The 27,488-nt window shown below is 54.7% G+C and overlaps 1 protein-coding gene across 4 annotated transcripts; it reads left to right on the forward strand.

Annotated features, from left to right (window-relative positions):
- Nucleotides 1-27,225, forward strand: ANKDD1B (ankyrin repeat and death domain containing 1B). Of its 4 annotated transcripts, none has more exons than XM_032968941.2 (15): nt 1-136; nt 3,631-3,734; nt 4,652-4,750; nt 5,242-5,340; nt 6,326-6,430; nt 7,572-7,670; nt 8,516-8,614; nt 8,951-9,049; nt 11,791-11,889; nt 13,689-13,787; nt 14,212-14,310; nt 15,531-15,626; nt 17,638-17,839; nt 24,114-24,245; nt 25,022-27,225. In XM_032968941.2, exons 1-15 carry the CDS (start codon nt 103-105, stop codon nt 25,081-25,083), a joined length of 1,527 nt encoding a protein of 508 aa, XP_032824832.2. In that variant the 5' UTR covers nt 1-102; the 3' UTR covers nt 25,084-27,225. The 4 variants fall into 4 exon arrangements, with proteins under 4 accessions (XP_032824832.2, XP_075929245.1, XP_032824831.2 ...); XM_076073130.1 differs by having other exon boundaries at nt 17,638-17,760; XM_032968940.2 differs by lacking the exon at nt 1-136 and adding an exon at nt 185-434.
- The last annotated feature ends 263 nt before the right edge of the window (nt 27,226-27,488 follow it).

The following is a 27,488-nucleotide window of genomic DNA, read 5'->3' on the forward strand; positions in this document are numbered from 1 at the left end:
GCCGTGAGCCGTGTCCCCGCCCGCTGCGCTGCCCAGCTGCTCCTGTGCGCGGCGCGCGCCTCGCCGTGCGCTCCCAGCTCCATCATCATCATCACCACCACCATGGAGGATGATCTCGTGTCGGAGGATGACGTCCGTGAGTAACCGGCAGCGCGGATGAGGATGCTGGTTGTGGTGACGATGATGACCGCGATGATGATGATGATGTTGATGATGTGTGGGATGGCGGGTTTGCGCTAAGATGGCTGGTCCGCTCCTTCGCGCATTCGTGGTAGGATGCAAAGCCGTGCCGTACTGTAGCCCCCAAAACAAGGGGGTGTCTGGGGTAGGGCATGCGGATCGTGAGACTGATGGGTAGATCAGCGAATGAGCGGGTGATTGATTTAATGAATGGAGCTGCGCGCAGAGATTCCGTGTTTATCCGGCGCGTTGGGGTGAGCCAAAACACAACACGTTAATAAAAAATCGAAATACTGTATAATACGTAACCAGCCATTCTCTATCCACCGATGGATGGATGAAAGCCTTTCCTTCCCGATGTCGGTTATGCGTGGATTGTGGATTTTTGACCATGCTTCCCGCGATGGTTGCACGATTGGTTCGAGCGAGCATTCGGTGAAGTGTTGTGGAGTGGAGGGGGGGGGGACGGTGCTGATATCGCTCGCCACTGATGTCAGCCGTGGCTGGGAATTTAACTGGAAGAGCAACGCGTCCCACCAAGCTACCACCTTCTTGTACGACATTGCAGGATTGCAAACACCTCGTGTTGCATGTCACGTAATCACTCGAGAGGCTACTGCCAAGTCCATCTCGACTCCGTGATATGATTGCATGCGTTTGGAGGAGCGGTGGCTCAGTGGTGAGCGCACCGAGTTGTGAATGAGGTCGATTCCCCGCCGTTAACCGGGCATCCTCAGCTTCACGAACCCGCACTGACCGGCGTGGTGAAGTATGGTCAAGCAACCTCCATCACCGACGCGGGATGGGGAGGCGTTAATCCAGCAGTGGAGTGAAAACCCGGCTCGAAAGAGTCCTGTACTGTAATCGTGAAAATGTACATTCAGTATACATTATATTACAAAATTTACACAGTTTGTGTAGAAGCCTCGTATGTATCTGCAGTATACAGTGCAGTATGTGTGTACTGGATTGTGTTAAAGATGGGTTGTGACATTCACACAGTGCTGCCGTACATTGTATGACCTTGTGTACGGGAGGAGTGGGCTATTGTTTGGTGATATCGGTGGAGGGAATGATCCACCGATGCCTGTCCAAGGTTATTCCAATGACCTGGAGACTGGCATTCGCATTCAATTCATTATTTTTTGGCCTGTTTACCCAGCCAGGCAGGGGAACCCTCACTGAGTCCCAAGACTTTGATTTTTAAGCAGGGCCCTATTGAGCTTTTTTTTTTGCAAAGGTTCTAGCGCAATCAAGTTCAAGGCCAAGTGAATCATTTTAACACGTAGGCTTTCGCGACCAATTATGGATATTATAGATGAATCATCATTGACAGGGGGGTTCCATCCCGACCCTGACGCCTGCTATGTATATTTGGAGTTTGTATGTTCTCCCCGTGGTCGCGTTGATTTTTTTCTCCGGGTCCTCCGAGTTTTCCCTCCACATTTACAAATATACATTGAGGTTGTTTAGATTATTTTGGTGCTATTAATGTCCAAACGATGGGCCACGTTGTTGATCTATCATTTGTGGCCAGGCCGCTTTTGAAACACAAGTTCATACCTCAGTGGGCTTTGTCTGTCTGGTAGGATGGGGATGGTTTATTTATATTTGTTTGTGTTTGGGTGATTTGTTGACCTTTCTTGTACTTTGCACTACTATCGTGTGTTTGTGCTGTTTGTTGTTGTGACGTTCTTACCCGCCCCTACTGGACATCTGTGATATAGAGCTTTATAGCTCATCGGATTCCTCCACTTTAAAAAACAGATTCTGATTCTGAAATAGTTTCCTGCTTTGCTGCAGATCACCAACATGCGTATCACATCTCTAACAACAACAAAATTAGCAGTCCTGAGCGAATGCTGGAAATTCCACGTTCCTATGTCAGTAGAGGATATCTCTAGGCTCTCAGGCAGTGGTTCTCAATCTTGTTTGGCTACTCTTCCCCTTGTTGAAGTTTGCTTCAACCGAGTACCTGACCCAAAGTGGTTCTGAGAAATACATGCATGAATAAAGAACGTCAATATTTCAACCAATTGTTCGTTCTGTGAGGTATAGCCTCACTAGCTAGTAACTGCAAGCGAATAAAACAAGACATTCAACGGACGCTCTGCATGCATCACGTAATGTCTTCCCGCTCGCCGGTTACTCTCGGAAACCGACCTTGTTTATGATCAGTGAGTTTATAAAGGTATTTTATATCGTTCTAGGTTACCGTATGGATTTAAAATGTTATCGTCGTTTTTTTATGTTGGCAGATTCATACAACATGATTATTCACCCATGACTCTCACGTGTGTTATAATTTGACGTTTTTATAAATCACCTCACGTACCCCCGACGGTCCGTGTACCCCCGCTTGAAAACCACTGCATCAAGGGCAACCACGGTTGGCTTGTTACCAACTTGGCACGGCCCCGACTGGTAGTGACCGCTTTACCGATCCCATAGCAAGGATGCTGACTGATCATTGAAGGTGGTTGTGGCAGGGGTAGCATAGTATGGTTGACTAGGTATGGTGCGAAGTAAGATCAACATACGTACGGAAGATGATTCCACCCAAGCCAGGATATGGACTTCTGGACCAACAACTGGAAACCCTCCCCTTCCACCGATTAATCCAGTCTTTGGCTGTACATGAATTATAACGAAGAAGCAGTGGCATAGCTATCAAGTTTGTAGGTGGTGCAACTGCACGTGGGACTACAGGCCGGAGAGACACAGGTTATGTGCTACGAGTAGGGTAGGGGGGGGGGGAATTGGAGAAGGCAGGACTCAGTTCCATGATGTGCACCATAATCCGTGTGTGATAGCGTGTGCCATCCCATGAGTGAGCGTGTGTGTGTGTGTATGGGTAGCGGTAGTGTAGCAGTTAGCGCGCTGCGCTACAAACCTTGTGACCCGAGTTCGATTCCCATTCAGGGCCAACATCGGTGATGATTATCTGAACCGGTCTTGGGCCTCCCCTAGGTCGACTCAGCCTGGCGTGTAAACATCACCACTGGGGAGACAGAGGCAGGCCGGGCGTGGTGTTGGCCACCCACCCCCTCGTGTGCCGTGCCGGCCTTCATCGGTGCTCGCTAACAGCACTCGTCCCAACAGTCCGTTCAGGCTATGCAGGGGATCTTTGTCTATTATTTTTGTGGGGAGCGGTAGTGTCGTGGTTAGTGCTACAAACCCGGTGTCCCAAATTCGATTCCCGCTCACAGCCAACACCATTGACGATTATCTGAACTGATCCTTGGGTTTCCCCTAGATCAACTCAGCCTCATATTAGTTCCTGGGTGCGGTGTGTAAACATCGCCACTGGGCAGACATAGGCAGTCAGGCGTGGTGCTGGCCACCCACCCCCTCGCGTGGCGTGCCGGCCTTCATTGGTGCTCACTAACAGCACTTGCCCCAATGGGCTGTTAAGGCTATACGGGTTGTCTTTGTCAATTGCACCCGCAGTTCTCAAGTCGGAGAAGGAGCTGCACGAGGTGGCGCGCAGGAACGACGTGGTGCGTCTGCGCGAGCTCATCAAGAAGGGCGTCGACGTCAATGCCAAGAGCAGCGTGCGTGAGCCGAGAGCGTTCGGCACGGTGGTGCGACAGCACCGAGATTCCACGGCCGAAGGAGCCGTGGCGCCGGGTGTACGAAGAGAATGAGGGCTTTGGGGAAGAGGCCCAATTTTAGTTGCTTGCGCCAAGGCCGTTGCCAGCCACGCCGCAACGCTGCCTAGGTAGAGTTGCTCAGAAATGCATTGTGGTCCTGCAGGTCCTGTGGAGAGACTGCCTCCATCATGGCAATGTGGAATTTTTCCATCACTGACTCGGGGCTGCCAGCCGAGATGAGCGATGCCCCACTGCCACTTTCAACGTGGAGGAGACCACCTTGACTGAACAGCCTCGTGGGCTGGAAGCCACAGTGATGCAGGGCCCATCTGATTGAGGGCAACGTTAAGATCCAAAGTGCTGCATTTCCAAAATATATATGCGGACAACGTGTGCACATTGTGCCACTTTAATTAACTGTTTCCTAGTTATGAAAAAAATACCTTAATCTTCACTCATTTATGTACCCATAGAAGTCTTAAATGAGCGTCAATACTTAATGACGAGTCTTGAGACTCGCCTTTACTATTTAATCAGCCGCAGTCCGTAACTCGTCGTGCTGCAACTCGCGGACGAGGTCAGCTCAGCCCGCAATCAGCACCCGGGTCGCCTCGCATCGATGTGAGACCAAACTGTCCCATTGCGTGCGTCCCAAGCCTTAATCGGGCCCAGCAGAGTGATGCGGCTAACTCAGCAATCATCGTCACTGAACATTTTCTATACAAGTGCCATCTAAGGTTTCTCTGTGACAGGGGACCCCAGTGGCAGCTGCCCCTGCAAGTGGACATTCGTCTGCCAGTAAGGGGACGGTGGCGCTATGTGGATTCCCCAATTACATGAAATCATTTCGGAGTAATTGATGAAATGTGCGTGCGCAGGTGGACCGCACGGCACTGCACCTGGCGGCGGGCAGCGGGCAGGAGGAGGCGGTGAAGGCTCTGCTGGAGCACGAGGCCGTGGTGGACAGCGAGGACAAGGTGGGGACCTTGCCCCACGCCTCCCGGGGCCTCGGCTGAAGATGTTTGATGATCACACTACTCACTCGCTCCCTGCCTATCTCTCCTCTCTCATCTCACTCTCCTCCCCTCCACGCACTCTCCTACCTCCCCCCTCTCATCTCACTCTACCCAACTCCACGCACTCTCCTACCTCTCCTCTCTCATCTCACTCTCCTCCCCTCCACCCACTCTCCTATCTCTCCCCTCTCATCTCACTCTACTCACCTCCACGCGCACTCTGACCTCTCATCTCTCATTTCACTCAACTCCCCTCCACGCACTGCCCTACCTCTCATCTCGCTCTACACCACAAATGCCCAAACTGCTCTGCAAATGGATTCTTGAGCTCGCCATAATATAACACCGATAGCACAATGGGAATTACATTGGGGGACAATGTGTTTTTAAAGTTGAAAACAAATTTAATTATTGGATATTCCGTGACTGCGTTTTGTGTTGTCACCACCCAGTTTGGCATGAATGCGCTGCTGCTTGCCTCCTGGTTCGGTCACCGCAAGGTGGTGCAGATGCTGGTGTCCGCGGGGGCAAAGGTCACGTGCGAGAATAAGGTGAGAGCCAGTGGCCCAGTGGCCCAGCCGTCGAGTGTGCAGGCAGTTCAACTGCACCAGGGCCTAGGGGTCCGAGGGGCCCTGGCGCTTTGCTACAAACAGTGGGGGAAGTTGGACAAGGGACCGGGCCCCCCTTTCATTGCTGGCACCAGGGCCCATGCGGACCACGCTGCGCCAATGGAGAGAGCCAACCACCCACGTGTTGTGTTTGCCCCACCGAGCCGCGTGGTGATGTCGCGTGTGTGCATGCGTTCGTTTCTGCCTGTGTGTGGGTGTGTGTTCATTGCGACGCTTACAACAAGCAGAGCGCTGGGCGGCCAAAACACAGCAACGTGTCACACTGGAGAGAGCAGGTGCTGAATCTGCCAGTCATCGCACTCAATTAACCTGGGTCTGTGCCGTGACCTGCCAGAAAGCCTTTAACGCTTCATGCGCTTTCAAAGTGTACCTAGCCTGGCACAGGAGCTTAATGGTTAATGACGGCTGTTGTGTGTGCGTGAGTCTGGTAGCACGGTGTGAGCGGTCGGAATATAAATTTTCGACCCCTTCATGATTAATTGCATTGTAGCGATTCAGGGTCGCCATTACATTCATCAATCAATTATATTATAGCATCGTGGCCTCTAGTGGCTGGAGGGATGAAACGATCCCATGACAACCAACACAGCACGATTCGCGCCGCGATTCACAAGCTACAATGGAAACGCCCTTCCTCTCACGTGCGATTTCACGTACGCATTGCGAGCCTTGAGCATCGATTCTACGTCTTTGCTCGCTGCACGACGACTGAAGGTCTTCTCTGACGCTGGGGCAGACCCCTTCTTTCCAACTCTTGGGTCTCCTGTTCGACGCGTAGTGGATTTCTGTGCTTTCCCACTCGAGTGGGCGATACTGATGGCTCTACGAATGGGGGGCGGGGGGTGGTGGTGGGTGGGCTGGTCTCTCCATTTGTCTGCGTGGACCCCCCCTGCCCCCCCCCCACCAGAGCGGGCTCACCGTGCTGCACTGTGCCGCCCAGCGCGGCCACGCCGCCGTGATGCAGTTCATCATCGAGGACCTGGAAGACCTCGACATCGACAAGACCACGAAGGTTTCTTCTTTACGCTCGTTTATATTTAAATACAAAATACCAGTAAAGGCCCACTGAGCTAGAGAGCTGTTTTTCAGAAGCGACCTGGCCACAAATGAAAGCTCAACGAAGTGGCTTATGCTGGTAGGAACCTCCTGGTTACACCAGCCCACAAGGGATTATTGTGTCCGTCCGTCCGTCGTGCATCCAAAAATGGGAAGGGTGGGCTGGGTGGCGAGGGGAGGGTGGGGAGGGATTGGGTGGGGAGGGTGGAGTTGGGTGGGGAGGGGAGGGTGGGGAGGGGAGGGGCTGGGTGGGGGGTGGGAGGGGTGGGGCTGGGTGAGGAGGGGCTGGTCACCCCGTGGTGCCCTTATAAAACTCAACGTTTAACCTACTCACGCGGGATTGTGCCCGCCCTCACAGTCGGGCATGTTTGCGGAATACACCACGTGGTGCCGCCGTTGACCCTGGCCATTGACCGAGCAACCCAACGTTCCTACCAGCTCCCTCCGCAGGAATGTGTTTGTCACGTGGAAATTCGGAGCAACCAAATACTCAAAACGCACGTTGATTCTAAATGTGGAGGGGAAAACCCGGAGAAAATTCCACGTGACTACAGGAAGCGAAAACTCCAAATATAGAGGCGTCGGGGTCGGGATCGAACCCACAACCTCCTGCATACGAGGCGAGGGAGTTAACATCTCGCCACTCTGGGCTGTGCCACGCTCTCCGCGCTCACCGTGTTGTGCTGTAGTAAGGACAGTGACGCGGTTCAGCGGTAACGCGTTCGCCGCTTGTTGCAGAGGCTCACAGTTCAAATCCAGCGGCCACCCTGGTTAATACTGTAGCGTGTGATAACCGTAAAAGCACTCCACGCCACCTGCTTTGTGGCCGTTAAAGATCCCCTGACGTCATTCTCGAGAGTGGACCAATCGTGTGCTCTGGAATGGCCAAATGACACAGCGAGAAAAATCACTCATTTGGGATTACACGTGGCAATCATCGCCCTCTACTGACAGACGAGATGCTCCCAGGTGACAATTTCCTTGTCTCTTTGAGTTCACAACCTGGACAAACGAAATCAACGTGGCTCTATGGATGTGACCGCGTGACGCGCTGGGACCTCTGCGCGTGCCCCCTCCCCCATCCTCCTGCGGACCAGCTGGGTCAGACGGCGCTGCACCTGACAGCAGAGGAGGGCCAGCTGCAGGCTGTGGAGTACCTGCTCTCGTGCGGCAGCTCCCTCGCCATGCGCGACAAGGTGAGACGCGCTGACACAAGCCCCCCCCCCATGCTGCCCATCCCTCCCCGCCCCCCGCCTAAAAGGGATTGGGACCTCCTCACTCTCAGCAGTTGGAATAGATCGTGGCAGGGTTTCTTTTTCAGCGCCATTCCTCTCGCAACCCACCACGCCGTGGCTTCCTCGTCCACCAGTTTACTTACACTCGAATGCAAAGTAAGTTGTCGCACGAAACGCGCAACACGCGCCTGATGATTGCGAAACCTCTCCCATGAGTGTTGATTAATCCTAACCCGCCAACTCTGTGCAGTGGCAGCGATATGGAGCCTGTAAGAGTGTAAGGGGTAGTACAGCAATTTGGTTGTTTACAGTAATAGAAATGAAACACTTTGTAACTCACACAAATGTTGTGAAACTCATTCATCGTAGTCGGGTCGCGGAGACGCAGGGCACTGGCTCGCGGTTCCTCGGGTGCGGTCCTGAACGAGCCTGCAAGCTCCGTATATGGAGCGGTGGAGAGAGTTCCGGACGTCCCGAGCAGCCACGGACAATCGCTGCCGCTAGGGTCAGAGCAGTCCTGGTTCTGGGGACGATCAGCAGCAGATCTCGAGAGGCGCTCCAGATGATGCAGAGGTTCGAGGAGAGCGAAGAGATACGAGCGGCTGACCTTGTTGACCTCTACACTGCAGGGGTGGTGTAGTTGCAGCCAGCGCAGCCAGCACGCTCCATGGCTACGCCCTGGCCTTGCAGTCCCCTCGGCGCACGGCTTCGAGGCTGAGCGGTGTTTCTGTTGAGCCAGGCGATGTCCGCCGCGTGTCCGTGTGTCGTCCTTCCCCGCACTGCCTCCCTCCGTCTCCTTCCTGCAGGACAACAATTCGCCGCTGCACCTCGCGGCCGGGCGAGGCCACCTCGCCGTCGTGAAGAAGTTGCTAGAGGCCGGCGCCGAGATGGATGGCAAGAACACGGTGTGTTACCGATCGGTGTGGCGACCACGCCCCGGACGGGTACCTGGTGCGGTGTGCAGTCGACGTCGCCACGAGGGAGCCAAAAGGCGTCACGTGCTTGTGTTGGCCTTCATTAAGCGCTCGCTAACAGCACTTGCCCCAACACTCCGTGAAGGCGAGGGACCGGACCTTTGTCTTTGCGTGGGTGACACGAGCGGTGCGTTTGTTTGACGTCGTCGTAACTTGGTCGCGAATCTCCGACTGCCGTTGTGCGTGCGCGTTCGCAACGCGTGCGCGTGCCTGCGCGTGTGTGCAATCACGTCCAAGCACGAGCGTGCGCGTGTGTGCGAATCCCAGGCGGGACAGACGTCTCTGCATCTCGCGGCCGAGGGCGGTCATCACCACTGCGTGCAGCTGCTGCTGTCCTCCGGCTGTGACATCGATGCACAGTCGAGCGTGAGTTCGCAGCAATTAACCAATTCACTCGTGGGCGCTCTCCTCCCTCTCTTTCTCTTCACGATCCGCATGTCCGCCGACGTTCTCTGCCCGATAAACGACGACGGTAGCATGGCGGCACGCTCGCTCGTTCGCTCGCCGTGCTGCAGCTGCTGATGGCAGATTCCCCCCCGTAGAAAAAACGAGCACGGGATACATTTTTGAGATAAAGGCGCAGCCCTGCAACGTCCCACCTAAGAGTCCCCTGCTGGCGGAATGGCCACCGCTGGAGGGAGCTCCAGAGAGCTAACCCAGAGGGCATTTCATGGGCGGGCATCTTGAGAGAGATGAATGCACCCACAATTTACCCTGCCATACGTGACCGAACGATTAGCTCGGTTGGCTGCGTACAGTGCGAAAGAAGTTGAACATACACACACGTGTCCATATAACTGTGGAGTATCCATCCATACCGCTGGGCGGAGACGGACGAACGGATTTAAGAAACGCACCCCATTGCGTCAACTTCCCCCGCCGCCGAGGAGGTCGAATCGATCTGGCGACCCCCGGGTTTGCCAGCCCACCGTATGAACCACCGTTTCTCACGCAGGGCTGGACCATGGCCATAGCGGCCATGGTCCCCGTTTTTTTGGAAGCCAACCCTCGCCAAATGTGTCAACTCTTTTCATTGCAACCGAATTCCATCGTTTATTTGGAAGCGTTTGATTCCATTCGCCCTCATTTTGGCGGTGGGGGGAGGGGGGGGTGGGGCTCCGTGCCGCTCGTTTACGTTCGCTACCAGCAGTGGCGTCAAACCTTCCGCCATGGCCGCTGCTGCTGCTGCATCGCTGTGAACCCGTACGGTTTACCCCGTATTCTTGTACAGGGAAATCGAGTTTTCGGGTCCGTATGGCGTACTGCCGTTTCAATACGGGCAAACAAAAAAAAACATGTTTTCTGTTTCTCCCTTGTGATGGGGCTTTGTAGGATGAACGATGAGATTTACAATGGCACGGGGGGGTGACCAATAAGGTCTGAATTGGTCTGTAATAAGGTAGGGCACTGATAAGGCTGCTTCACAGGTTTGCTGCTGCTGTGCTGAGCCAACGATGCAGGCCGCTAACTTGAGAGTGGCGGCGTCGTTGGGAACGTCGACGTGGGGCGGCCTCCAGCCGAGTCCGAGGCCACAGGGCAAGCAGCACAGTTTGAGTTCGCGGAAGGCCAAGTCCACGTCCAGCCAAATCGAACGTCCTGATTGTGTCATTTATTCATGTCCTGAATGTGTCATTTATTCGTGCACGATCGAGTCCGTCGGCTGTGCCGCATCACTCCCGTTAAGTTGCGTGCGGGGGAGCCATCCACCGGTCCGGTGACTCGATCCATTGTCGTGATTCGCCGTTTTGCTTCGATCGTTTTCTCTATCTCCGTGACTGCGGTGGGCAGAGCCGCATTTGACACGAGATTTCCGTGCGGATTATTGGCGACCGCGCTGAGACCGTCGACCTGCCTGTAGAACGCCGCGGTTTCACCACGGGACCCGGATTCGAACTCAGGGCCACTCAGCGGTGCCGGCTCCGCGCTCCGACCTCTGGGCCAACCCCCGGGGCAACTCCCTTGCATTTGTTGAACACGTAGCAGGCGTTCGCGAACAATATTATTATTCATAATAGAGGTGCGTGGGTTAGATCTCGAAAGTATAAATGTGTCGTTAAACCCGCCACCACAAGAGACACAGCTAACTACTAGTACAGCACACTGGTTGTGTGTTGGAGAGAACTCGTAACGAATTGGCACGTTTTGTTTACATGACAAACCTGGTCGATTGGCTGTGTCGGGTGGCGGTGGGTTTAGCGACACACGTGGACATCGCTTGCATTTCTCCCCCAAAATAGGTCAACGTGGTGTGTGTGGTGTGTGTGTGTGGTGTATGTGTGTGTGTGGTGTGTGTGGTGTGTGTGGTGTGTGTGTGTGGTGTGTGTGGTGTGGTGTGTGTGATGTGTGTGCGGTGTGTGTGTGTGGTGTGTGTGTGTGTGTGTGTGGTGTGTGTGGTGTGTGTGGTGTGTGTGTGGTGTGTGGTGTGTGTGGTGTGTGTGTGGTGTGTGGTGTGTGGTGTGTGTGGTGTGTGTGTGTGTGTGGTGTGTGTGTGGTGTGTGTGGCGTGTGTGTGTGGTGTGTGGTGTGTGTGGCGTGTGCGTGGTGTGGTGTGTGGTGTGTGTGGTGTGTGTGGTGTGTGTGTGGTGTGTGTGGTGTGTGTGGTGTGTGTGGTGTGTGTGGCGTGTGTGTGGCGTGTGTGGTGTGTGGTGTGTGTGGTGTGTGTGGCGTGTGCGTGGTGTGTGTGTGGTGTGTGTGGTGTGTGGTGTGTGTGGTGTGTGTGTGTGTGGTGTGTGTGGTGTGTGGTGTGTGGTGTGTGTGGTGTGTGTGGTGTGTGTGGTGTGTGTGTGTGGTGTGTGTGGTGTGTGTGGTGTGTGTGTGGTGTGTGTGGTGTGTGTGTGTGGTGTGTGTGGTGTGTGGTGTGTGTGTGTGGTGTGTGTGGTGTGTGTGGTGTGTGTGGTGTGTGTGGTGTGTGGTGTGTGGTGTGTGTGGTGTGTGTGGTGTGTGTGGTGTGTGTGTGTGTGTGGTGTGTGGTGTGTGTGGTATGTGTGGTGTGTGGTGTGTGTGTGGTGTGTGTGTGGTGTGTGGTGTGTGTGTGGTGTGTGTGGTGTGTGTGGTGTGTGTGGTGTGTGTGGTGTGTGTGTGTGGTGTGTGTGTGGTGTGTGCGCGCAGAAGAGTATGACGGCGCTGCACTACGCAGCGCGCAGTGGGCACGACGAGGTGGCGCAGCTCCTCATCCGGGGCGGCATCGCCGTGGATGCCGTGGACCACGTAAGGATGGGGGGGGGGCAGAGGTTTGGCGGTGAGCGGTGGGGAGATGGACGGTGAAGTGGTTTGGTTGGTCCATCCTGAACTCGCTGATTCATCACGGCCACTCTCTCGCCGTCGTTCTTGAGATCAGTGTTTGTGTGTTTAGTTTGTCGTCTTTCCCTCCCCCCTCCACACCTCCGATTAGCACGGCTGGATACGTACGGCGCGACAGATGTTCCACGTGCGTATTTAAGTCACACACGGGCGCGTGGATTCCTTCAACACGTACTTAAGAGTCACACACGGACGTGTGGACTCCTTCAACACGTACTTAAGAGTCACACACGGGCGTGTGGACCCCTTCAACACGTACTTAAGAGTCACACACGGGCGTGTGGACCCCTTCAACACGTACTTAAGAGTCACACACGGGCGTGTGGACTCCTTCAATACGTACTTAAGAGTCACACACGGGCGCGTGGACTCCTTCAACACGTACTTAAGAGTCACGCACGGGCGCGTGGACTCCTTCAACACGTACTTAAGAGTCACACACGGGCGTGTTGACTCCTTCAACACGTACTTAAGAGTCACACACGGGCGCGTGGACTCCTTCAACACGTACTTAAGAGTCACACACGGGCGCGTGGATTCCTTCACCACGTACTTAAGAGTCACACACGGGCGCGTGGACTCCTTCACCATGGCCATTGGCCTCCTGAGCTTCGCGCAGTGCTGCCTCCACCAATGTCAAGGCCTCGCTCTGCCACCCTTCACCCGTTTGCTTTCATCCGCACCGAGCTCGAACACCCACACAGTGGAGAGACACCCAACGTTGCTCTCCCTCCGTGTTGTCCGTGCACCGCTCCACTTTGGGATTGTCGTCCGTTGTCCCCTTTTTCTCCGCTTTTTTCCCCCAAGCCATCGTCCGATCGGCTCGCTCCAAGGTCAAGGGATGCACGGGGTTCCATCATCATCTGCCGCACGATCACTGGCGCCTCCTAATCATAACGCGGCTGCTTTTCATTGTGAGCCTTCAGGCCTGGAGCTTAGCAGCTCAGATACCGTGGGTGGGAGGGTAGGAAAACGCCGCCTTTGCAAGGTGATTTTGTGCGACGTTCACGTGCGTCTGGAATGGCTGCAGCTTTTAGGATTATGGGGGGGGGGGGAAATAAATATAATGTATCTACAAAACAAATAGTCTACAAGATGCGGGATAAAGAATCAATGGAGTCCTTGAAATGTGAATCCGTGAGGCTTTTTCAGAGTCACAGAGCAAGTGTTTGCAAACGGTCAAAGCAATAAAAACAAACGATTTAAACTGCAGCGCTTTGCAACCTCATCGAGCTCGTTAAGTGAGGCTGCTCTTGCCCTAGCGGTGAGATTGGTGGGGACAGATGCCGCCCCATCCTGTGCGAGAGCCTCTGTCCCACCGCTCCTCCTCTCCCTCCCCGCTCCCTCCCCTCTGCCTCCATGGGAGATGTCTCTCTGCGCGAAGACTTTTACCAGCAGAGCGCGATGGGAATTGAAGAGCGTGCCGCTGCGGGTGCCGCGCCTGGCAGTGAGGGTGGGTGGGCAGGGCTGGTTCGTAGGGTGCCCACCACATCTCCCTCTCGTGCACTCCACCCGGTTTTAATAGGCGCTCGCTAACAACATCCCTCGTCTGCTGGCGTGGGCGAGGCCGACCGCGGGGCCCATGGGCGCGCTCGCTCGCGCGAGGCCGCCCGTCGTGACGCGGCGCGGTTGGCTACGTACGGTACGAAAGAAGTTCAACATACAGTAGACACGTAACGAACTCTGTCGCCGTTGTCGTTCGGCAGCACCACGCCACGGCCATGCAGCTCGCCGTCCTCCACAACTTCCCGGCCATCGTGAAGCTCATCATCGACGCTGACGGGGACCTGGACATCGCCGACAACGTCCGTGAAGCACGCTCGCCGCTCGCGTGTTCGCGCTCTCGCATGCGCTCGCATGCCCTCATTCGCACACCCACGCGGCGTTCATGTACGGGTGATGTCGGGGCTGCCGTGGTGTGGAGTTAGATGCGGCGTTAATGTTAGAGTGATGTTGGCGCGTTGCCATGGTGGTGGTGTTGAGCGTCGCCATGGTGTTGAGTTTTTATGCGGTGTTCAGGTAAGAGAGCTGCTGCGGTGATGTTGGGGTTGACGGGTCATTGGGGTTGCCCAGTTGTCAGACATTGAATGGCATTGCGGTGGGCGTGGCGTGAGGCTCAAAGTGCGCGTGCTGGTGTGGGCTGCTGTAGCCGGTGCTGATGTTGGCGTCGCGTGGTTGTGGATGCGCGAGCCGTGCTCTCTCCGCTGCTGTGCTGTGCGCGGCGTGCAGAGGCAGCAGACCCCCCTGCACGTCGCGGCAGAGCACGCGCGGCAGGACATCGCCGAGATGATCCTCATCTCCGGCGTCAACCTGAAGCTCGTGGACAAGGCAAGGGGCGGCCTTCGCTTCTCAGATCCGCAACCCATTGTCACGTTAATTAGTCTCGTTGTTAACACTTTCCCGTTCTGATGACGTATGTGTACATCATCAGTTTTTTTTCCTCTGGTTCCGTTCTGATGACGTTCACGCGCGTACACGTTTGTCATCAGAACAGAATGTCATCAGAATGGAATCGGAAGAAAACATTTACTAAAATAACTTCATTGGTACCAAGGCTCCCACAAGGCCATGCAGGAGGGCGTGTGGCACAATATGGTGCTCGCTATCATAGAGTGCGGTCGTGTCGGTACAGTTCTCTGTGGTGAGTACAGCGTCTTTAAAAACAACAGCCCTACGCCTCTCAATAAAATTAATGCTGAAACGCTCGCACATTCCGAGATTCGGTGGTGAACGGGACACCCACCCTGCAACTTGCAGACATCTCGGAATGGGAAAGGGGTTAATTACTCTACTTGTTTATCCAGGTAAGCCCCGCTGAGCCTCAAGGATCTTCATGTCAGGAAGGTCCTGCCAAGTATTTGCACGATTGTTACGTATTCCGCAATTAGTTTATTTTGTTATCCTTTCCCCGCACCTCCGATGAGCACGGTTGGCTATGTTCTAAATCGAACCAAACATTAAACTAATTTTCAATGGTACAGTATATTTTTCAAGTAGTGGTACCCCAAACTTTCGCAGCTCTTAAATTCCCTTTTCACACCATCAATAGGGAAACTCCCCCCCCCCCCCCCCGCGCCAACCGGCATGTGCACCCGCATGTACACCACCTCTATGCTAAGTCGGCCAATCAAATGCTAATTTTTATGCTAATTCCTTTGTCAAGGCACCTTGTTTCCTCGCACACAGCTTAAAGGTCGCGGTCTGAGCGTGGCTGTGTTTCACTCCAGCGCTGTCCTCGAGACAGCCTGATCCCTTCACCTGATGAAGGCCGCTTGTGTTGTGGCCGCAACGTCGTGATTATTGTTGTTATATTTTTTTACCTACGTGACTTTACCGAATAGAACCAAAGAGTATAGTGCGAAATAAGTTCAACATACATACGCATACCCACCACTCACAGTGGCTGTGGCCTCAGCTGGTACCCACATAGCCCCGACTCGACCGCTGAAGGGTTGTTCCGCGCCGCTCGCACGCGCGCACGAGCGAACACAAGCACGCGCGACGATCCCATCGACTACGTTGACCCCACCACGATTGTGTCCCCGTAGCAGGGGAAGACTTCTCTGGACATCGCAGCCCGGGGAAACCACATCAGCATGGTGGACATGATCATAAAGGCCGACCGGTTCTACAAGTGGGAGAAGGTGTGGATGTGTGGGTCCTGCGGCGTCCCGTGCGTCCCGTCATCTCCGGGTCCCCGCCTGCACCTCGAACGCTCCAGTGTCGTGAGACGCAGTCGCGTTCCGCCGCTTTATCATTACAAATTATAATTTAACTTTAAACTGTGAAGGCAAAGGTGCAGCCCTGCGATTGCTTGATCATGCCACTGCTGATGGAGTGTCCGCCACGAGAGAGAGAGCTCTTCTAAAGGGTGTTTTATGCCTATTCTTCCATGATGACGAGATGTCTTTGAGGATGTAGGAGTACCCACATTTTATCCCACCACACGTGCCTCTCCGTGATAAATTATGATGACAATTGCATTGTAAATGGTTGATGCATTGTAGATAATATTTGAATTCATATGACGTCTAGATAAAAAAAAATATCTCTAGACACTGTAACTTCACAATTCAGGCTGTGAGCTGTTCAGGTCCTCACCTGTTCAAGCCCTCACCCGTTCAGGAATTCACCTATTTACACCCTCACCTGTTCAGGTTTGTATACGGCGGACTTTGAGTTCTGGCTCCTCGCCTCTTGAGTTCTCGATCGAACATTCACTTCGTTAAAATCACCGTTGGATTAATAACATCTGTAAATTACGTTCATTTTTAATTTCTAGAAAATTACCCAAGACGGAAATAAAATCCACATCGCCTCTGCTCGTAGACTAATGCCCATTTTGCAAGCCGGTTCTGAGTACACCTTTGTGCCTTGTAGGGGAAGCTCCCACTGGGGGGGGGGGGGGGGCTGGCTAGACTACAGAAGGGCGTTGAAATTGGATGGCATGAGGCGTGGCGCAATTACAGCAAGCGCCGTATAAATGGGAATCCTTATTCTGAGTTGGTAACTGATTGAATTACTGTACTAAGCTTTGAACTCTGACCGTGGCTCAAGATGATGTAAACATACGGGGTGGGGGGGGGGGGTGCACGTGGAAGATGGGAGGGACATTTGTTTTGGGAAGAGGCGGTAAGAAGCTGCAAGGAAGCGCATGGGAAGAATCGACTCGATGCACTTCACTGCAGAGATACTCGCGGGCAGAGGATAAGCAAAGGCTCTTGAGCATGAATCTGAACAATCAAAACATAGAGAGAGCTTATTCACTCCACCCACAAAGACAAAGATCCCCCATATGGCCTTAACAGACTGTTGGGGCAAGTGCTGTTAGCGAGCACCTGTGATGGCCAGAACGGTTCACAAAGGGGGTGGGTGGCCAGCACCACGCCCAGCCGCCTTTGTCTCCCCAGTGACGATGTTTTTACGCACCGCACCAGATACTCATTTGAGGCTGAGTCGAACTAGGGGAGGCCCAGGACCCGTTCAGATAATCGTCACCGGTGTTGGCCGTGAGCGGGAATCGAACTCGGTCGCCAGGTTTGTAGCGCTAACCACTACACTACCGCTCCCACGCCACCCACACAAACAGGGGGCTTATTCACTCCCATTTTATTTTAAGAGCGCAGGGACTGAGGAGTCCCTCGCCAGGGAAGGCAAAGGGAGGCAGAGAATGAAAGCTGCTTCACAGAGAGAGAGAGGGGACGTCTGGGGCACGCATTTCAATGTGTGGCACTTGAGGACTGCAGAGTGTGTGTGTGCGGTTGCGGTGGCTGCACTGAGATTGTTTAAAAATAAAGATCGGCGAATTCAGATGTCAACGACAGGCGCACTAACCATGGGCATGGAGACTTTTTGCAGGCGGATTTATTTACAATCTGAGACTCCAGCTCGAACCTTCAGTTCCTGCGCACGGGAAGTAACACTTTCATGTTTTCAGGCCCTTCCTCACTGCCTCACTGCTAAGCAACATCACTGCTGTCAATCTGACAATCAGAGGGCAGGAGAGTTTTGTCCTGCTTGGCCTAGCATTGAGCTCTCTGAGCAGTCATCTTGGCTGGGAAAGCAGTTTATAGCATCCTGATGACTTTTTTTCATGGGGGGTGGCGACTCTAAACTGACATCATCTGCCACACATGCGTGCGCTTGTGTGGTCAGGACAACCTCCCGAGCGAGTCGGACTCGTGGGTCCTCAAGCACCTGACGTTCAAGCAGGACCAGCGGCCGGAGACGGAGCACATGCGCTCCGTGCTGTGGCGTCTGTCCACGCAGCACCTCAAGGTGGGGGGAGTGGAATGCCTGGCGCACCACTGGACCTTCACAGAGGCCCACATACTCGCCATCGAGCAGCAGTGGGCAGGTGATGCCGAGTGCGGCACAAGCACCCCCAGCGCCTCGCACACACACATCACCACACACACACATCAACACACACACACATCAACACACATCACACACACACACACATCACACACACACACATCAACACACACACACATGCACCACACACACATCAACACACACACACATCAACACACACACATCAACACACACACACATCAACACACACACACAATCAACACACACACACATCACCACACACACACATCAACACACACACACATCAACACACACACACATCACCACACACACACATCAACACACACACACATCAACACACACACACATCAACACACACACACACATCACACACACACACATCAACACACACACACATCACCACACACACACATCACCACACACACACACATCACACACACACACATCAACACACACACACATCACCACACACACACATCACCACACACACACATCACCACACACACACATCAACACACACACACATCAACACACACACACATCAACACACACACACATCAACACACACACACATCAACACACACACACATCACTACACACACACATCAACACACACACACATCAACACACACACACATCACCACACACACACATCACCACACACACACACAACACACACACACAACAACACACACACACATCACCACACACACACATCAACACACACACACATCAACACACACACACACACATCACCACACACACACATCACCACACACACACACATCACCACACACACACATCAACACACACACACACACCACACACACACATCAACACACACACACATCTCCACACACACACATCAACACACACACACATCAACACACACACACATCAACACACACACACATCAACACACACACACATCAACACACACACACATCAACACACACACACATCACCACACACACACATCAACACACACACACATCAACACACACACACATCAACACACACACACATCAACACACACACACATCAACACACACACACATCAACACACACACACATCAACACACACACACATCACCACACACACACATCACCACACACACACATCACACACACACACATCAACACACACACACATCAACACACACACACATCAACACACACACACATCACCACACACACACATCAACACACACACACATCAACACACACACACATCAACACACACACACATCAACACACACACACATCAACACACACACACATCACCACACACACACATCAACACACACACACATCAACACACACACACATCAACACACACACACATCACCCACACACACACATCACCACACACACACATCAACACACACACACATCACCACACACACACATCAACACACACACACACATCAACACACACACATCACCACACACACACATCACCACACACACACATCACCACACACACAGCCATCAACACACACACAGTCATCACCACACACACACAGCCATCACCACATACACACACACACATCACCACACACACACACATCACACACACATCACCACACACACATCAACACACACACACATCACCACACACACACATCACCACACACACACATCACCACACACACACATCACCACACACACACATCACCACACACACACATCAACACACACACACATCACCACACACACACATCAACACACACACACATCACCACACACACACATCAACACACACACACATCACCACACACACACATCACCACACACACACATCACCACACACACACATCAACACACACACACATCACCACACACACACATCAACACACACACACATCAACACACACACATCACCACACACACAGCCATCAACACACACACAGTCATCACCACACACACACAGCCATCACCACATACACACACACACATCACCACACACACACACATCACACACACATCACCACACACACACATATCAACACACACACAGACCCATCAACAAAAAACACACACCCATCACCACACACACACATCAACACACACGCACACACCCATCACCACACACACACAGCCATCAACACAGCCATCAACACACACACAGCCATCAACACACACACAACCATCACCACACACACACCCATCACCACACACACACACATCAACACACACACACACATCACCGCACGCACACACACACACACCCATCACCGCACGCACACACCCATCACCACACACCCATCACCACACGAACACACCCATCAACACGCACACACACGCACCCATCACCACACGCACACGCGCACACACACCCATCACCACACACCCATCACCACACGCAGACACGCACACAGCCATCACCACACGCACACACACCCATCGCCACATGCACACACACACACCCATCACCACACACCCATCACCACACATACACACCCAGCGCCACACACACGCACACAGACTCATCACCACACGCACACACACACACACACCCATCACCACACACCTATCACCACACGAACACACCCATCAACAAGCCACACACACACCCATCACCACACCACACGCGCACACACCCATCACCACGCACACACACACACCCATCACCAAACACCCATCACCACACGCACACACACCCATCACCACATGCACACACACACACCCATCACCACACACACACACACCCAGCACCACACACACGCACACACACCCATCACCACACTCACACACACACACCCATCACCGCACACACACACACCCAGCACCACACGCATCACCACACGCACACACACCCATCACCACGCACACACACACCCATCACCACACACCCATCACCACACACCCATCACCACACGCACACACGCACACACCCATCACTGCGAAGACACGCGCACACACCCATCACCACACGCACACACACACACCCATCACCACACGAACAAACCCATCAACACGCACACACACACCCATCACCACACACCCATCACCACACGCACACACACCCATCACTACATGCACACACACACACACCCATCACCACACACCCATCACCACAGACACACACACCCAGCACCGCACGCACACACACCCAGCACCACACGCATCACCACACGCACACACACCCATCACCACGCACACACACACACACCCATCACCACACACCCATCACCACACACCCATCACCACACGCACACACCCATCACCACACGCACACACACCCATCACCGCACGCACACACCCATCACCACACGCACACACCCATCACCACACACACACACACCCATCACCACACACACCCATCACCACACACACACCCAGCATCACACGCAGAGACACACACACACCCATCACCACACGCACACACCCATCACCACACGCACACACACACCCATCACCACATACCCATCACCACACGCACACACGCAAACACCCATCACCACACGCACACACACACACACCCATCACCACACACCCATCACCACACGCACACACACACACACCCATCACCACGCACACACACACACCCATCACCACACACCCATCACCACACGCACACACCCATCACCACACGCACACACACACACCCATCACCACACACCCATCACCACACGCACACACACACACACCCATAACCACCGCACACACACACACACACACCACCCATCACCACACACCCATCACCACACGCACACACACCATCACCACACACACACGCACACACCACACCCATCACCACACGCACACACACCCATCACCACACGCACACACGCACACACCCATCACTGCGAAGACACGCGCACACACCCATCACCAAACATGCACACACCCATCACCACACACACACACCCATCACCACACACACACACGCACACACCCATCACTAGGAAGACATGCGCACACACGCCCATCAACACACACACACCCATCACCACACACACACCCATCACCACACACCCCCATCACCACACACACCCATCACCACACACACCCCACCCATCACCCACACACCCATCACCACACACACACCCATCACCACACACCCCCATCACCACACACACCCATCACCACACACACCCCACCCATCACCACACACCCATCACCACACACAACAACAACAACCGCCATTCGCCACTAAGTGGCGGTGACGTCACCACGACGCTTGTGCCAGGCTATGTGCACTCTGAGGCCACGTGAAGTGTCGAACGCCCGCTGGCAGGAGGTCACTGGGCAGACCCAGGTGCCACGGGTCGACTGACTGAGATGACTGGCTGATGCACCACCTGTGCCCCCTACTGTGCCAACCTGCTGTGCTTTATCCACCCGGCGCTCCGCTCGTTGTTCGGAGCGTCGCTCCTCCGTCCTCCGTTGTTGTTGGAGGGCGACTGCCTCCAACTGCCCAGTAGCGTCCTTCACGAGCCTCCTCCACAGAGGCCGATCTTGACACCGCTGGTACCAGTCATCGGCAAGTCCACTCAGCTCCACGTCTCCCTGTACCACATCACTCCATCGCTTCTCTAGCCCGTGCCGCGCCCGTTTAGCCCCCTTGATCCGGCCGAACAAAAGCTGTTTCGGCATGCGGTGGCTGGGCATGCGGGCTACATGACCCAGCCAACGCAGCCTTGCCTGCCGGAGGAGCTCACCGATGGGACCTTGCCCAGATCTTTCAAGGATTTGTGAGCTCCTCACACAATCCAGCCTGGTTAAACCCAGGATGGATCGTAGGCAGGCCAGCCTAAATGTTTCTAACCGGCGAAGATGTTCCATTAGGGGGGTCCACGTTTTGCAAGCGTAGAGAAGGGAGGGAATGACCGTGGCCGAGAATACCTGAAGCTTAGTGCGGAGCGACAGACCAGGTCGCTTCCACACAGCGTTACGCAACCGACGAAAAGATATTGCCGCTCGACTGATTCGGAGTGAGACCTCTGCTGTTAAACTGGAGCCGGTCATAAGCACACTGCCCAGGTATGGGAAACTCTCCACTCTCTCTACAACTGCCCCATCACCGATTGTGAGTTGTGGGGGTGGAATGTCCGATGGTACAAAATACCCAGGCAGGTGCTTAGTTTTGGTGGGGCTGATGGTAAGGCCCCATCTCTTAGTGGAACGCTCCAGTCTCAGCAGCAGCGTCTCCAACTCCTCCTCTGAATGAGCAGCTATTACCAAATCATCGGCATGCATAACGTGGTTGAGCAATAGGGAGCCATCCCTTGACCGCACCCGGGCATCACCATACACACCCATCACCACACACCCCCAGCACCACACACACACAACCCATCAGCACACACGCACACACACACCCCAACACACGCACACCCCCAGCACCACGCATGCTTAGCACCACATACACACACATCCTGCACCATACACACACAAGCAGCACCGTAAACACAACCAGCACTACACACACCCAGCACCACCCATCCTGCTATGGGTGTTCCTGGCATGAATTCAACAACGCTGCCGTTTTTTGTCTCTTACCCTGTCTGTGACCCCCTCTCTGACCCTGTCTGTGACCCCCTCCCTGACCCTGTCTGTGACCCCCTCTCTGACCCTGTCTGTGACCCCCTCCCTGCCCCTGTCTGTGACCCCCTCCCTGCCCCTGTCTGTGACCCCCTCCCTGCCCCTGTCTGTGACCCCCTCCCTGCCCCTGTCTGTGACCCCCTCCCTGCCCCTGTCTGTGACACCACCTCTGACCCTGTCTGTGACCCCCTCTCTGACCCTGTCTGTGACCTCCTCCCTGCCCCTGTCTGTGACCCCCTCTCTGACCCTGTCTGTGACCTCCTCCCTGCCCCTGTCTGTGACCCCCTCTCTGACCCTGTCTGTGACCCCCTCTCTGACCCTGTCTGTGACCCCCTCCCTGCCCCTGTCTGTGACCCCCTCCCTGCCCCTGTCTGTGACCCCCTCCCTGCCCCTGTCTGTGACCCCCTCTCTGACCCTGTCTGTGACCCCCTCCCTGCCCCTGTCTGTGACCCCCTCTCTGACCCTGTCTGTGACCCCCTCCCTGCCCCTGTCTGTGACCCCCTCCCTGCCCCTGTCTGTGACCCCCTCCCTGCCCCTGTCTGTGACACCACCTCTGCCCCTGTCTGTGACCCCCTCCCTGCCCCTGTCTGTGACCCCCTCCCTGCCCCTGTCTGTGACACCACCTCTGCCCCTGTCTGTGACCCCCTCCCTGCCCCTGTCTGTGACCCCCTCCCTGCCCCTGTCTGTGACACCACCTCTGACCCTGTCCCCTGGCCCTGCCTCCCAACGTGCGCTCGCTGCAGGCAGCAAAAGCTACAAGGAGCATGGCCACCGCATGCTGCTCATCTGGCTGCACGGCGTCCTCACGGCCAGGGAGAATCCCATCAAGAGTCTCTACGAGGGCCTCGTGGGCATCGACCGCCTCGACTTGGCCGGTGCGGGGCGAGCTAAAACCCCTACACACACACACGGTGCTTTAAAAAAATGTGAACACTTCTGAGAATTTGCAACAATGCCACGAGAAATGTGGCGAACAAGTGGAGACTCTTTGACCTTTTCAAGCTATTAACATACATTTGTTATCTTGTTACAGTGCAGTATTATCCATTCTTTCTCATTAAAAACGATAGTCCCATTTAAGTGTTAACATTTCTTTGAAGCATGCCGTTGGAAAAAAGATACCCCCCCCCCGCCCCGTACAGCCTTAACAGACTGTTGGGGCAAGTGCTGTTAATGAGCACCTATGAAGACCGGCACAGCGCACGAGGCGGTGGGTGGACAGCACCACGCCCCGCCGCCTTTGTCTCCCCCGTGGCGATGTTTACACACCGCACCAGGTTACCCATTTGAGGCTGAGTCGACCTAGGGGAGGCCCAAGATCGGTTCAGATAATCGTGAGCTCGGGTCGCCGGGTTTGTAACGCAGCGCGCTAACCGCTACGCTACCGCTCCCCTGACACACACACACACACATAAATAAACACACACATAAACACACACCTTTCCCCCTCCTGATGCAGACGCCCCGCTACTGTTTGTGCGTGGCTGTCCGCGCGGTGCCCCTGGTGCCATGTGCCGAGGGTCAAGCACTGACCCTGCCGACACGGCGCTCAAGCTCGGGCAGACGACGGTGGACTCCAACCGCCGTCCGCTTCCCGGCTGCGGCTGATGGGCGCTGCTGCTGCTGCTGCTGCTTTTTGTTCCCGTTGCAGAGAGCATGCGGAGGAAAGCCAACGCGGAGAACGACTCCCCTAAGAAGTGCGCCATGACCTGACACGGCGGTTGGGCCGGGGGTCAGCCTCCCGTCTCCTCACCATCCCAACCTCCTCACCACCTCAACCTCCTCACCGTCTCAACCTCCTCACCACCTTAACCTCCTCACCACCTCAACCTCCTCACCATCCCAACCTCCTCACTGTCCCAACCTCCTCCTCATCTCAACCTCCTCACCGTCCCAACCTCCTCCTCATCTCAACCTCCTCACCATCCCAACCTCCTCACCGTCTCAACCTCCTCACTGTCCCAACATCCTCACCATCTCAACCTCCTCACCTCCTCAACCTCCTCACCGTCTCAACCTCCTCACCATCCCAACCTCCTCACCGTCTCAACCTCCTCACCGTCTCAACCTCCTCACTGTCTCAACCTCCTCACCATCTCAACCTCCTCACCATCTCAACCTCCTCACCATCTCAACGTCCTCACCTCCTCAACCTCCTCACCATCTCAACCTCCTCACCATCCCAACCTCCTCACCGTCTCAACCTCCTCACCGTCCCAACCTCCTCACCACCTCAACCTCCTCACCGTCCCAACCCCGGTGGAGCGCCGAGGCGGTGACCGTGGATGGAGGATTCCCCGTGAACGCCGGCGTGGAGCCACGAGGGCGCCGGTGTAATTGTCCCCTCCACCGCGGACCGGCCGGCATCTCACGCCGCCCCGTCCCTCCGCCCGCCGTGGACGGCGCCACTCCAAGCGCTGCCGGGGGGCTCGCGTCCAGCGCCCAGCGGCCAGCGTGGGGCTCTGGCAGCGAGCCGGGACCCCTCTCCCCTTGAGGCTCCGGGGGCCGCGTTTGCCGGTGCCTCCGTTGCATCCTCGTGCCGTTCAGCGCAGGGCCCCCTGGGTTCTTGTCGCGAGGCGCGTGACGACTGTGTCACCGAGTGCGTGCGTGCCCTTGCACTCGCTTGCTGTGCACACGTACACGCACGTACGTACACACGCACGTACACACGCACGTACACACGCACGTACACACGCACACTTCACTGCTTACTCACTAACGCAAGCTAACGCACACGAACAAATGCGCTGTCAAAATGGCAGGCAAAGCCAAGTATCTTGGGCTCACGGTCGCTCAGTTTTACATCAGCGTTTTTTATTGTGGCTCGAGAACGGAAGCCCGGCGTGCAAGCGCAGTCGCGCATTCTCGATCAACTGCTGGATAAAATATTCGTACAACGATGACATCTCCGACTGGGTCAATTGAGGGTACAATTTCACCCGTGTCCTGACATCGTTGCTCCGGATCTTTTCTGATGTGCTGTACGTATGTACGTTGAACTTCTTTCACACCGTACGTAGCCAATTGTGATAACCGGAGTTGCGGGGGAAAGACAACAAACTAAACACAAAAATCAGTTCTAAATAAATTAGTTTTCAATCAAGATGTAAAAGTGCATAGCTCCCAGTGGCTTCCTGATATCGGAAGGAAGAGCATTCCAGACGGCCGCAGAAGCGCATCTGAAAGTGCGCAATGCAGTGACCATCTTTGTTCGATGGCCAGCCCAGAGCTGCTCCAGAATGACCAATGTATGTATGTTGAACTTCTTTCGCACCGTTCAGTAGCCAAACCGTGATAATCGGTGGTGTTGCCGGGTCGTTCCGCGTTTGTCGCCCGGCACGGCGTCCGACGTTTCCGCCGCACGCACTCGGATCTTTTGTCTTTCCTTTTCGGGAACCGAAACGGAGGATGAAGCTTTTACGAAGGACGTGGTTGTGAAACGTCAGTCTTTGTGCGCCGCCGTACCCCTCTGTGGCAGCGCGATATGGAAGGGTGTGGATGCGGATGGAATGTCGGGGTCTCGCCACAGGGCCCCACACACACACACACGTGTGATAGGCAAGTCGTCCTGGTTTTTAAAAACCCGCGCGCCCTGCGTTGGGAGTGGATTTGTTGTGTTTTTCTACCGCTCTCCTGTCCAGCCGATGCATGCCGAGAACCGCCGTTGCCGCCGCCGCTGTTGTTGCTGTTGTTGTTGTCGCGACGGTGACTGTTACAAGTGAGGGCGGTGGCTGTTTTGGTGTAGGATTGCGTGCTGGGCACCGCCTCGCTTTCTTTGGTGTTTTTTGTATGGATTTACAAAACGGTGAGCGAGTGGTCGATGGTTGTGCAGCAATAAAATTGACGTCCGTTGAATGCTTCCATCTGCTGCTGTCGCTGCTGTCGCGTTAACCTCGCGTTGAATTTAAACAACGTAATCAAACACCCCCCCCCCCCCCAACATGACACAAACGGAGTCGGCTTCAAGTTGATTTTGTTGAACCACGATAAGAACTCGGGAGACCAGAATAGGTTTCTCATTTAATACAAGCGGGACCTGGGTCACCAGAATCGTGGTGGTGGTGGTGCAGCAGCTAGATCGTCTACTGCACCTGAGTTTGACTCCCGGGAGCGAATAA

Source organism: Petromyzon marinus, chromosome 40 (genome assembly GCF_048934315.1).
Source record: "Petromyzon marinus isolate PM22_M1 ecotype Great Lakes invasive population chromosome 40, UKy_Petmar_22M1.pri1.0, whole genome shotgun sequence".
NCBI classification, from domain to species: domain Eukaryota; kingdom Metazoa; phylum Chordata; class Hyperoartia; order Petromyzontiformes; family Petromyzontidae; genus Petromyzon; species Petromyzon marinus.

What these genes read in the sequence shown, in the direction of transcription:
- ANKDD1B (XM_032968941.2), top strand. Translation starts at nt 103, where the DNA reads ATGGAGGATGATCTCGTGTCGGAGGATGACGTCC. An exon ending in CGTGTCGGAGGATGACGTCC is followed by an intron (nt 137 to 3,630) that starts GTGAGTAACCGG and finishes TTGCACCCGCAG; the next exon opens with TTCTCAAGTCGGAGAAGGAG. An exon ending in AGATGGATGGCAAGAACACG is followed by an intron (nt 8,615 to 8,950) that starts GTGTGTTACCGA and finishes TGCGAATCCCAG; the next exon opens with GCGGGACAGACGTCTCTGCA.